At 36.1% G+C, this 14,422-nt stretch overlaps 1 protein-coding gene across 15 annotated transcripts in view; it reads right to left on the bottom strand.

The window, feature by feature from the left end:
* DLG2 (discs large MAGUK scaffold protein 2) overlaps positions 1–14,422 on the bottom strand; it is a 982,636-nt gene that overhangs the window by 216,956 nt on the left and 751,258 nt on the right. For all 15 annotated transcript variants that reach the window (XM_085593066.1, XM_031505123.3, XM_085593076.1 and 12 more), the window contains one exon: positions 8,547–8,615. In XM_085593066.1, coding sequence (XP_085449192.1) covers positions 8,547–8,615 — 69 coding nt within the window. The remainder of the gene's footprint in view (positions 1–8,546; positions 8,616–14,422) is intronic.

Genomic DNA, 14,422 nt, shown 5'->3' with positions numbered 1-14,422 from the left:
GACAGTGAGCTGAAAGCATGGTTTCTCTTCTCTGCTTAGCCCATGCACTGCTGAGTGTTCTTGGCAACTCACTTGTTCTCCCAGCTTCAGTTTCCTCATCCACAAAATGATACAGTGACGCTTGCCATCTTAAGTCCTACTCATCAGAAATACTTTGCAAGAATTTAGTAGCTGCCATTTATTATTTACCAGAATATGGAGGAAAAAGAGGCAGCAAAGTCATACCAATATTTTTGCATGCTTTGCTGGTGAGAAATCAGAAGAGATCTTGCTCAAAATAAAAATGAGTATTTTCACATATGACAGGCGGTTTGGATCAAATAGTTGAAAGCCAGGGCCATGGACAAAACTAGGTCAATTCAACTGGGTATCTACTGAATAGTAAGCTGTGCAGCTCAACAAAATGTTGGCCCAGTTATTAATCCCTGTCTCTGATCAAGTCAGCAGATTTATGCCTAAAGTGCTGCCAGTGCTGTTTTATAATTTTGGCCTTTTGACAGCAAAATTCACATTCTGCTCTTGGATGATTATGTTCAGAGAAAGTTCAGACAATAAGGGGAAAATGTCAGAAGCTGTGATTAGAATGCAATGGGTTTCCACCCCTGCTCTTTTACCTAATCAGATCATTTTGGTCATGACTCTGATTTGGCTGAATAGAGGCTGACCATCCTTAACATGCCTTGTATTTCTTTCATATCTGAGTACCCTGCAGAATCTGAAATGTGGACTCAAGAACACCTAAGTGATGTTGTCATTATAAAGATAACATTTATCCCTTACTGTACTATAAAATTTATAGGAAGTAGAATGTATATGCCAATTCACCTTAAAATAATAAATATGCTTAATATGTAATTGTTCACGTTTGCATAGTGTACTTAGAATGACAATGAAAAAAAGGGTTTATGATGGTAAAAATGTAGATATAAAATTTATGAAGTTGAGGTAGGAAAAATATTTCTTAAGGAAACCAACTACAGTACTAGTCACTGCCCAAGTGATTCTTAAGACTGATGCAGCAGTTAGTTACCTGCCAATGCTTTATCAACACTCACTGAAATGTCTAAGCTGAAGATGAGGATTTTACATATTTCATCATCTGGTGTAAAAGTTACAGTCAACCCTTAATACGATATTTAACGAGGTCTAAGAACAACTGTTCAATTTTTTTTTTTTTTAATATGTAGGAAACAACACTAGGAAAAAATTCCTTTGCCTCTGTGAAAAATCACTATGAATATGGTTCCAGTACACATCAGAGAATGCAAGACAAAATGCAGATAAATGCTGTAAAGGAGGTGATGGAATCAAACAGTTAAAGATTACATGATGATGGGAGAGTTGAGAACTGAAGAAAAATAACTCAAATGTGAATGATGTTTGCTTGTAGTTAATGCACTCAGAATGTGTAGCTGTCTGCAGAAAACAGCAACTAAGGCAGAATTTATTTTAAGATGGGGGTGGTTGGGCACTGAACAGGTTCCCTAGGGAAGAGGTCATAGCACCAAGCCTCACAGAGCTCAAGGAGCACTTGGACAATGACCTCAGGCACATGGTGTAGCTCTTGGGGATGTCCTGTGCAAGGGCTGGACTCAGTGATCCTTGTGGGTCTCTTCCAACTCAGCCTGTTCTGTGAAGATGTTTTATTTGGATACAATAGATGGCACTCTAGCTACCCTGGAAAAAGGAGCAGTCTGACATCCAGTATTTCTGAAATTCATGTTTCAGCCTCCAGCTTTAACTATTTATCCCATTTACAATTTCTTCTGTGATAAATACAGCTGAAGGTAACTTTGTAGGTGCTAACAAAGTGTACTAGCACTTTAATTTGGTGTGTGCATGTTTTATACCCTCCTGCAGCTCTATACCACATACAAACAGAGCAGAGCAGCAGGGGAAATCAAGCAGAAATTAGAAAGGAGTGTGAGATGAAAACATTCCTGGACTGACAGAAGGCACCAGAAAGGAGGGGGGAAAATGAGAAGAGAAAAAAGGAAAGAAAAAAGGAAAGAAGAGCGAAATCAGAATAAAGGAAGGCAGTGCCTCTGTAAAGGAGAACAGGGAAGGAAATAAAAAGGTAGGGAAAGAATAAAGGAAGATTTACATTAATAGGTCCAGGAGTAAAGGAGCAAACAAAGTGCTGCAATCCACACAAATTTACAGGCTGAGAAATCAATGGCAGAATCAATTTGGATGGACTTCGTTACTGGCTTTAGGGAATGCATCAGATCAGATCCTGTAAATCACATTATAAACTGCAGGTCTGATGTAAGAGCAGAGGATTACTAAATTAATATTTGAAAACAGTAAGTAGTAACAAAATGTCAACACTTAAGAAAATGTCTTCTGTCATAAAAATGCAATGACCAAAAATAAATCCTTTTGCAGCATATCTCTCCTTAACAGGTTTGTTTGGTTTACGCATGTTTAATTTGATGATTATCTTGAAAACAGCAAGTGCTTTTTATTTACTACATTTGTACTAAATATTTGGTTTGATCAGTTTACTTTTAACAAACAGAAAATGACAAGACAAAAAATTTGACGATTACTATCATTCTTCTATAGACTGGAATCCATAGTAATTATAGATCTAATATGAGATTAAAACTGGACTGATAAATGATGGGGAAGTGCTTTCTAAAAACAAGTAATTCTTATAATAATTAACTGAAAGAAAATCCATGATTAAATTGATTTTTTTGTGCTGCTGGCAACATTAAAGAAGAGTCAGTTTTAATACCATCTCAAATGACACAGCTCTTTCTGTTTCTTTTGTACCATCTATAAAACTGGAGTGCTGATATGTTTTGTGCTTTTTGAAATACAGAAATACAGAAATATTAAACAACACTGGGTGCTTTCAAATATCAGACCTTAGGGATTTCTTCCATTTTATACAATCGATGAGGTATCTCAAGTCTCCAGAGGCTTAGAAATATGGCTTTGATCTTGATTTGGCTAAAGTTTTTTTGTTGTTATGGCTTTTAATTTTTTTTTCTTTCTGTTGTTGTTGTTGGTTTTTTCTTTCCTCCTTCCCCCCAAACTGCCATTTTCTTCACAAAAGATGTTGACAGCATCTTTTGTTGCTTTTGTGTTATAGTAACACAGATCACAGAAAGCCCAGAAGAATATTTATCTTAGTGTTTGCATTAGGGTAACATCAATATACAAGTCAGAGGCCAGAACCTTTGTACTCTTATATAGTGCAAGAAAACCCTTCCCAGCTTAAATTGGCAAATAGCAGGAGGTTAAGTTGAAGTTGCAAGAAGTTGTATTATCTGGGTAAAGTCACATTAGTTTATCAGGGAGAAGAGCACACAAGGGATAAGACAACAGGAAATGGCTTTAAATTGAAACAGGGTGGATTTAGATTAAATATTAGGATGAATACATCTACTGTGAGGCTGGTGAAGCACTGGCATAGGTTGTACAGAGAAGCTGTGAATACTCAGCCCCTGGAAATGTTCAAGGCTAGGCTGAATGGGCATTTGAGCAACCTGGTTTAAGGGAAGATGATACTGCCCATGGCAGGGGTGGGGTTTGAACCAGATGATCTTTGAAGTCCCTTCCAACCCAAGCCATTCTAAGATTCTCTGAAAGAACCCACCCCAAATCAAAGGCAGCAAGGCCCCTTCTCCTGAGCGGTATAAATATGTTTGACTTCTGACAATCCACAGTGTGAGCACTGAGTTACCTTAGTGTAATTTGGCTAATCAAGCCATTTCTTTTTCACAACAATAATTCTACTCTTCCTCTCGTACTTCAAAAAATTCTGATAAATATCTGTGTATTTATTTCTGACAACCAAAGGACATTCATTCTGGAAGAACTTAAAAAAGATGGTTCAAATAGATTGTTCATTCTTCACAGTATTGAACACAGGAAGATTGGAGGGACAGAGTATGTGCCAGTGTGTGTGATGGTTTAAAATCTGATATGCAAAAAAGAGATAATACGAAGTTCTAAGTTGAAGACCTGAAATATTCACACACAACTTTTTAAAAGCCTTCGAGTTTTGGTCAAACCAAGCTTTCTTTATATAGATTTTCTTTCATACTTCCACAACTCTTGTTTCACACAAATGAAAAATCTGCTCTCATCTATTGTTTTATTGTAATACCACTTCTACTGCATCTCAGCTTTTACTTTTTCCCTTCTTATTCCCTTTTAGGCTTGGAAAAATCTTTCCATTATGATATGAAAAAGCTCTTTCCTTTCCTTTCCTTCTCCTCCTTGGCCCTCCCCTCATGTAGCTTTGTTGCAGTGACCAAAGCACCAGGACCTGGCAATGGTAGGGAGCTACAGACCTTCCTTTTTCAGTTCCCAGTCCTTCATCACTCACAGCACCTGCAGACACCAGTGCTACAATTGACCCTGTGAGGTCTCATGCCAGATAGTGACTTTAATTAGTGTTATCCTACTTTCAATTATTATTGAAAATAACAAAAATAAGGAAGCCTTCCTCTTATCTACTGCTTTCACATTGACCATCACAGTCCAGAGTAACTTTGCCTGCATAAACTGAAACAATGATGCCTTCTAATTGATTAGTGACTTATTTCATTTGACCAAATATTGGTATACTAACAATTAAGCACTCAGCCTTTAATAAGATGTACATTTATCAGATTATGTATCAAAACTTCACTTTGCCTACTAAAGCTACCCTATCTGCTTGTAAAAAGTATTTTGTTGATTTATTTGACTATAGAGTCCTTGAATTTCTTGTTCATTGAACATTTAAAAGCAATGGTTTATTCTAATTTTAATATTGACTACAATTTTAATGCATTTATTCTGCGAACATCATGCCTAAATTGTCACAAACTTTTATGTATACTTAATACAAGGGAACCTACTGGGAGCTGACTGATGCATGTGTGATTGCACTGGGTTATGATTTTGTTCTGTAGGAAGACCTCTGGACTTCAGCAATCTTTCATTTTATCTTTTGTAGAGAAATTAAAGTCTGCAAACCAGAACAAGTTTTCTGCTTGCAGATAGCTAGATGGAATTGGAATACAGGAATAATCTTTTTGATTTGAAAAACTGGTCTGCGTTTTTACCATGACACCTGACATTTACTTCAAATGCACAGTAGTCTGTCTCCTGGGTTTGAGAAATCTCATTGATTTTTAGAGAGATAATGTAGGACAGCTAATATACTCTTTAGCTCTATAAGGGATATGATTATTGTTGTCTGCTTGATCATTTATCCTTTGTCTCACACAATCACTTATCTCTCTTCCTTGTTCCTTGTTCCACATGCTACTAATCAAATTAAATCCTGAAAACTGCATCTCGGTACCACCTGCTACACCTAGCACATACAACTCCATACTAGAAAGGTTTGCTTCGCATCTTGCTTTGAAAAACTATCGATTCCACATTGAAATCACTGTTCTAAAAAATATTACAGCATTCAATAGCTCTATTTACCATGAATGGTCCAGCTTTACAGTTTGTAAACAAAGCTGGATGATATGAAACTGGTGAGAGACAACAGAATTGCACTACCAGGAGACAGGAACAATTCAAATGCTCAGAGAATACCTAAAAATAGCAGTGCCTCTAAGCCATGTTTGGAAATATCAATACACAGGCCGCTAGTAGCAAGCATCTAAAATTACTTTAGAGAAGACACTTCTGAAACAAAAAACATTCTGTAATATCTGTCCTATTCAAATTAAAAATTCTTATCCTTAGTCATGGTTCAAATGCTGTTTATTTATGTATAAATATTTAAAAATATATTTCAGATGCTCAGACACATTGCTAAGTCAAAAAGACTCAATCAAAGAAGTTGAAATCCCAGTTTCTTAGAGTTGGCTGGTAGCATACAAAATTCAGATTAGATTAGTGGAGATGCCAAAAGCAGAGAGATTAGCTGTCAATCGCCACTAACATTAAAGCTTTGTGTTCTAGTATGGCAAGATTTCAAAAAAAAACAAGGGCTGTTTTCAACTAATATTTTTCCTATTTTGGATAGTCACAGCCTAAGATTGTTCATTAAAATCTCGTCAAAAAACTCAAAATAACAATATTTTCAAATTCAATCATTCAAATCAAGAGTTTTCTTGGTTTTTAAACCATGAAAATAAAACATTGGGTAAGTTGCTAATGATCACCTCCAACACCTCTGAAGTTCATGCTTTTATATACAGAATAAATCTGTACACCTCATGTACAGTTATCACACTGTGAAGAATATATGGCTTGAATATAATGGAAAAAATCTTTAAAGATGTCTTTATTTTTCCTGCCTAGCCATTCATTTTGTTGCTGGACATGAAGTCCACAAAAGCCATCTCTAATAAAAAAAGAAATTGTTTTATGTGTTCATCCATCTTCTTGTTGAAAAAAAGCTATTCAAGTTCTTTAAAAACCTATTCTGGCCACCTCTATTATCAGATATTCATCAGGGTGGAAAGGACTAAATGCCAGCAAATGCAATTCCCTCTGTATTTCTTTGACCCTCCCAGATTTATTTTTTCATTCATAGGACCCAATAATTATATTTCTTCAGTGACTCCACAGTCAGTCAGACAGAGCCAGCATGCAGGGTATAAATGTCAGCATGTGCCAGGGATGCCTTGCAGGTAAAGCAGCTGTTTAAAAAGTGCATCTCAAAACCAATACAGTGATTCCCCTAAATACAGGATTCTACTGACAGGAACATGGTTCCTAAAAGAGAAAAATACCTTTGTTTTGACCTCAAATTCTATTAGCTGTAAACATAGCAGCATGGACTCTACAAAAACATTAGAATAAATTGAGCTTTAACATAATGAAATATTTAGGACTCAGCTGATTACTCATTTCTGCTCAGCAGTGGAATAGGCTAATAGTCCCACTTTCCTATGTGAAATGAAATACAATGCAGGTTAAGTTGATTAGGAATAATTACAAGCTGATGTTCTTCTACCTCCTGAACAACATGAGACCTGTGGTATCAATTACAGATTTTCTGTACTGCAATGATTCACACACAATATATGCAAGTTGTCTGTGTGGCCAGTTCAGATTCCGAAATTTATCTAAAAATTCATTTAGAAAGATTAATTTCCATATTTAAGTAGTAGTTTAAAGCTACAGTATGATTCCTGAATTGGTCCAGTAGACCAAGCCAGAGACATCAAAATAGAATTTCTTTCCTTAAATCTCAATTGAGCAAATTATTTTTTTCTCCCCCTCCCCCTCCTTTTTACCACCCAAATTGTTCTTGAAGCTCAGTTTTATTTTAAACACCACCTTATTCATGAGATGATTTGAAGAAGAGTCAGGGGAATTTATTATCTCTCTTTGGATTAGAGAGATAAAGAAATCTAAAAGGAGGATGTTTAAGCACTGAGACTGCTTGTCCAGACTTGAGCAATCTCCAGGTTTTTGATAGTCACAGCTTCTCTGTACAAGACCCTGAGCAACCTGATCTGCCTTAAAATTGGCCCTGTTTTGATCATGATGGCTGAATGACAATGAAGGCTTTATTTACAGAACTATCTTCCAGATGATAGCCCTTGAGCCACATGCACTTTTCCTGCATAATTCTATTACTCAAACTATTTTTCAATGCATAGCTTTACATATTTGAAATAATCATATTTTAAAATTATAGCTCTAGATAAGAAATTAAAAATTGGGACTTGTGCGAAAACCATTTCAGACTTCACTTAGGACAGGATTAGTTTACACAGTGACCAATTTATTTTCTGACTGCACCACAGTACAGGTGTAACGGAAACTAAAAAGACAACGAGATGACATCTCTTCCCTGTGGAAGCTTTATAGTCTCACTTTTATCACAAGAAAGAAAAACTTTGAAATATGAACTTTAGGCAGCCAATGATAAGTAACTACCCATGCCTACAGAGTTCCACATTTCTATGGGAGGGGATAAAAACAAATTGACAATTTTTAGACTATGCCAGTCAGTGCAAACAAAATCTGTCTCCCTGTGTTAAATATCAGCCTTTCTAATACTGTAAAGATGCAAGAATATTATCATTATAGTTGTGCATTATTCACATTTTACACCATTGTCTTAGTTAAAATTGAGGTTAGTTAAAGTTGAGCTGTCCACTCAGAGCTGTGTTCTACAGTTAACACTCATATACACAGATATTCACCAGCACAGGATTAATATTTTCTATCAGTACTTCTTCATCCTTAGTTTTGGACACTGGTTTGTCAAAAGGAACTCATGCATACATTAAGAAAACAGAGTAAGACTTCATTGGGCTTTTCCATGATAAGTGGGAAGATTTTACAGCTAACACAAGTAAATATTAACACTAATGAAGTGAGATGAATTGAACAAATAGTATCCAATATATCTCCATGACAGATACTCTCATCTCCGTGAAAATCAAACCTTTCAGTAAGTACCAAGAAAGTACCAGCACTAATTTGAAACTTCATTGCTTCATCTCACAGACTTAAACACCGTGGTGTGCAAACCCACATCTAATGAACAGCTCTGTGTGCGTGGGCAGTTCAGTGGTACCTGACACCTCTAGAGCAGCTTCAAGAGAGAATCATCTTACCCTTCCACAGAAATGGTCCGCTGCAAGCTCACTGTGGGTGGACGCGTTGCAGTGCTGTGCTGGGAATGACTGTACGGCCAAGGAAGAATAAAGAAAAGCATTTGTTAAAGACATAGAAATTCCTCTTGCCCTTATTCTCTCTAGAAGTTTAGTTAATGCCAAAGTAGATACAACAATCAGATGGTTTTACATGTGTCTAAAGCATTTTGACTTCAGTGGTGCTCATCTGTTCAAAAAGGGCTTAATTGTATAATCTCTCTTGTTTAAATTCAGCTTTCGTTTCTCATTAAGAGCAGAAAATGAAGATAATAACTCCCCCTTATCTTTCCTACTCATTTTTAATATATATATATCCCCACACAGAGTTTAGTAACTTAAAATAACTTAAATGCTAATTATTCCACTAAATATACTAAACATACAATGAAAATTTAATTTCAGAACAAAAGGTAGAACAGCAAATGATAATGTAATCAATCTAATTTTCAGTGTTTCTCAGTAAAAGAGGGCATGCATTCCTTAGAATTCCATCTTGATGTAGTTTCAACACTAGTTCTATCAGATTTTAAGCAGCTTGAGTCTTTCCACATGGATTTTTTATTAATCTAGGACACAACATTTAGGGAAAAACATGTTATTATTTCTATAGCAAAGCACAGACTCTCTGAAAAAAAAAAACTTTTTGATTGATTTTGATTTTTAGGCTTCTCATATGTTATACTGACATGACTAAGAAACCTGAGTAATAATAATAATTATGTTAAAAATACACAGTATGCACTAATTTCAGTATTATACTATGGTTGAATAGTATTATAAGTACAAATGGATAAAAAAGAGCATCAGTCAAAGGCAGTTTTGTGATAATAAATTGCACTCCTTATCCAAGACATCCAGTTTAAATAAGACTTTAAAAAGCAGAAGCATCTGGGTGTATTTTCTGATTAGTTTAAATGACTACAGCACATAGTGAGGCCCAGTATTAATAATGCAAAGTGCACAATAAAAATAAATCTTTATGTCACTTTTATATCACTGATTCTAATAACTGAAGACTTTGTCTTACTTTCAAGTTTTGCATATATGTCAAGCTGCTTGTTCAGCAGCAATATATCTTATTTAAAGAAAAGCACTTCATTTGACATTAGTGAGCCACACATCTATTTTACAAGAATTTCATTCTGTAGCACAGTCAATACTGTATGACAGAAGAGATGCCTTTTTGTTTTTGTGTAGCCCATGGAGTTGTGATGCCTGTCACTCAACAAACAGAAGTCCTGCTGCTTCCTGGTATCTTCTCTTGTAACCAGTGTGCTTTTGTTTTATGTTAGTATTTATCCCTACTGAGAAGGTTTCAGGTTTGTGGAAAAGTATATTCCCCTTCTAAGAAGAGCTGCAGAGCTTTTTATCTGTTTTATAGCAAACTTAGGAGTACCAGAAGTTTCTGGGATCATGATGTGAACAGAATAGCTGAGTGGGACAAACACTGAAGAATATTATATGAATATTGGTTAAAATTTCACATTAAGTTTGCATGTACAAAGAACTTTACACCCCACTCCTGCCAAGTGAGGGGCTCATCTATCTGCAATATTCCACCCATCAGAAAACCTTTTTCAATCATAGGGATTTATGACACAGTATTCAAATGAGCCCTCACCTTCTTTCATGAAAAGAGTTCAGAACTGATGATATGAAAACTCGTTTTCTTTACATAATTATAAAAATCAAGTTTGATGCTTGATATTGAGCTTCTAAGGTATCATCATGAACACAAATGACATCTTAAAGCCTAAAATGAAATTTAATCATTGCTTGACACAAGTTGCTATTGGAGACAGAATAATAGTCTGATATGATTCCTAACTGACTTATTGAAAAGATAATCTCCTGTTGAATTCTATCAAACTGATGGAACCAGCAAAAAGAAGCCAATTTCATCACATGCTCAATACACTTGTGCATTTGCCATGTCTTTTGCAGCACAGAAGAAATAAAGCTTTCTGCTACCAACACTTCGTGATGAATGCCCAAGCATATCCCTATTGAGATATATAAGCAGCATAGTTTTAAACAGACAGATCAAAGTATTCAGAGTTTGACATTTAAGCTTATAAAAATGCTACCATTCCTCTAAAATGATACAGAATGGACCTCCTACTAATTTTAGTAATATAACGTGACATTAGTAATATTTCAATATACCACCCAGTACTACAGCCACACAAGACGGATTTTCCCTGGATAAAAGAATTTTACATCCTGTAAAAGACCATTTTTAACTTAAATCCATTTTATTTTAGTTCATTGAGACAAGAGGGATATACTGTTCTTGTAAGACAATTCATAAGAGTGAAGGAACAAAGAATGAGATTGTAAATTAATAATAAGGTGCAAAACTGGAAGCAAAGAATCCAACCTCTCATTTTAATGGGCTTAAATTGCCTTTTGTTTTAAACTTGTTTCTCAGGCAAGGTGAACCATTTCATGGCTTCATTAAATAATATAATAGAGCAGCCTAGTGTTCATGTAATTTTTTAAATGTTTATAATGAAATAATCATATCAGTAAATATTATAGAAACAAAATTTATATAGACAGCTTCAATTCTGTGCTAGGCTAAGAAAACTCTGAAGGCACTTTTGCTGTGTGGGTGATGCTGAAACTGGAGGCAGCATCATAAACCCTTCTTTCCCCACAGGGATCAGGTGATCTACCACCTTCCCTTCCCAAATGACGCTTTCATCCTTCCAGAACATGCCAGTGGAACCTCTATCTGGGATGTAACACTCATGTTAGGGAAATACTTATTGTGTTTTAAACTTCTATAATGCAAAATTATGGACAAACCACCATTAAGGGATCAGACTGGATGATGCTCAAATCAGTTCATTCCAGAGCCTGTCTATTGCATTGACAGTAGAAGAAACAAGGTTTTTACAGTCCAAATCTTTTCCTCTTCTCTTTTGTTTAGATAAAACCAAGAGACGCTGTCTTTGCAAAGAGAGTACTAGAAAAGTCATTAGCTTTCCTCTCTCAACCCTGAACCTCTATCAACAAAGAACAGTTGTCCTCTATTTGCTATAGCCCTGATTTAGGAACCCTTTTGTTTTCATATATCTTTATTTTGACAAGTCAAAACTGACAGTATTAAAGTTGTTTTCTTTCTAAGTCAATTGACCTGCAACTTTTCATAAAGATGCAGTGAAGCAGCTGTGGCACAGGCTGGGTAGAGACCTCTCTGAACACTGACTTTGGAGCAGCCATTCTTCAGCTCTCAATTCTGAAAATGCCACACAGAAGAAAAATATACAAACTCCATTTGTCTATCAATATGTTCTCTGCAGGAAAAAAAAAATCCAAAACAAACAACATCAAAAGCAAACCCAAAACTAGAGCTCTGAGTTATTCTTTGTCATTCACAATACTAAAACAAAAAAGAGTGATAAATGCAATATTAAAAAATTCCACAGGAGACCAGTGAAGGGAATGCTAATACTGTTTGTTTTTATGATATATTCTCAGCATGTTGTTTCTTATGTCAAGGATTGAAGGTAGCACTGCAGCTGTTTATAAAGCTTTTAAGCTTTTGATTTGATGGATGTAAGAGTTTAGGAAGGCAACATGCTTTAATTCCATTAATGTGGAGTTTTAATTCAGCTCAGTGAAGTGAAACCAGCTTTTCCTGATGCTGCCAACAGCTAAACTCCTAACTTAAATGAGTTTTTGCACTCCTGTGAGATTAATTAGAAGACCAGAGATTGCTTTTTTTTTTTTTTTTTTTTTTTTGCATTAATTTAATCTCAGCTACAAATGGTTTGATAATATCCAGTACTGACAGTTACTGACCCATGTTAGAAGTGTCAAACTAACCAGACAGTCTCCCATCAGAGGCAAACAGGAAACTTCAGGGAATAGGACATTCAACCCTGCTACGTTCAGATCACCCTCAGGTAACAAAGCCAGACATGAGATGTAATGCTGTTTTCATGCACAGGCACATGCAGTGAGGACTTTAGCAACATAACTCAAATTTTAAAATGGCATCTGTACATCTGTTGTACAAATAGCATTGCTAGGCTAAATAGCTACTCATTAGAAAACAGGTAAGTAATAAAATGAAGGATTAGGCTGTCACTCAGCCTACAAATATGTAGAATAAGGACCACACTACATCTCTATTCAGGTTCTCTGAGGCAATTTCACTTGCACAACTAAAGTAAAAAAGGTTGCTAACTTATTCCTCCCTCCCTGCCTTCCCTAAACAGTTTTCACAAATAAGTTGTTAGCCACATTCTGTAACGTGAAGTATTGGAGTTACTGCAGTCCTAAACTACTGTCATTTAGCAATAAGGAAGAATGCAAGGTGGAGCTGTGACTCAGAGGAATGCTTCAGCTCCTGGAATAGAGCTAATTATCCACCTTTGTTAGCAGTGTGCCCAAGTCAGGTACCTGATCTTCAAAGTGGTGAAACATCCACTGACTTCAAATCTACTTCCTTATGACTGAGGTAATTGCAGGATGTAATGATTACCTTTAAAATATAAAAAAATCTTACCTTTTTGAGAGGATTTGTTCTTTCAGTTTGAGATACAAGAGTATTTGAAACAGCAGAAGTGGTTTAGAATGATGTGGGGGGAACTGAAAGTAATTAGGAATGCTGTTTAAAGGAGTAGAGTGGAGAGGACATTTTTAAAACAGTTCTACATGTGAAATTCCCATGTAGAGTAAATACAGACTTGAAGTATTGTGAAGAACTCAGCATTGAGTAAATTAGGGATAGTGAGTGAAAACCATTTAAAAAACCTTAATCCAATCCTAAGTGATTGTATTCCTTGTTCATATCTTGGTATTTTGGACAAACTTTTGGGTCTTTAGAAATGGGGTGCCTAAATCTCCACAGAATTCCAAGACATTCTATTACTTTAAAAAAAAAAAGTAAGCTTAAGTCTTCCTATCAGCCTCAGTTGTAATACTACTGTTGTTATTATTGCTATCATAATTATTTATGATACTGTAATGATTATGAGGAATTATAAATCTCATTCTGGGAGCTGAAATACACCCTGACAAAGTTAGTTTGAAAATTATACCAGCTGAGGACTGAGGTTTACATGACAAAATATTTACAAGTGAAAAACATAGAGGTGTGTAGAAAAAAAAAAAAGGGATAATGATAGAAGAACAAAAATCCAGCACTCTCAGTTACTTAAGCAGTATTGGATGTAAATGATCCATGAACATAACACCTGATTTTGTCTCTAATTACAGCTGTGGAAGAGGACATAATGCTATTGCCATGAATTTAAAAAGGGAGTGTTTGCTCAGGACCTGCAGGAAACCTCCCGAGGCACTCCACATGGCCTCCCAGTTACCCGCAGCTCAGGGTACCTGGTACCACGCCCAGCACTGGGCTGGCTTTGCAGTTCCTAATGGAGAAGGCAGCTGTCACCCTCCTTCCTGCTCTTTGGCACGATGCTTACGCACTTCTACGTCACTAATGATTTTTGCCAGACACTCAAATGTTGTACCTCATTTCCTGTTGCTATCACTCCTAACTCTCCCCAGTACTAGAGCTTTCAAAGCTGCAGACACAAGTTGTAATGAACTCACCACAACCCCCATTCACTGTCACCCTGTACCACCCAGGGGAAGCAGGTACAGAAATCAGGAGTGAAGCTGAGTCCTGAAGGAAGAGAAAGGTTGGGGGCAGGTGTTTAAAGGTTTGGTTTTATTTCTCATTACCCTACTCTGATTTAATTGAATTACTTTCACTGAGTTGAGCCTACTTTGCCTGTGATGGTGATTGATTTCTCCCTAGAAAGCAAGAACACACACATACATATATTCTTTCACAGGGTGCATGTAGCAGTTTC

The sequence above is a fragment of the Lonchura striata genome, chromosome 1 (assembly GCF_050655825.1).
Source record: "Lonchura striata isolate lonStrDom1 chromosome 1, ASM5065582v1, whole genome shotgun sequence".
NCBI lineage: Eukaryota > Metazoa > Chordata > Aves > Passeriformes > Estrildidae > Lonchura > Lonchura striata.
Note: the sequence above shows the minus strand (reverse complement) of the source record. Positions and strands in the feature narration are given on the sequence as shown.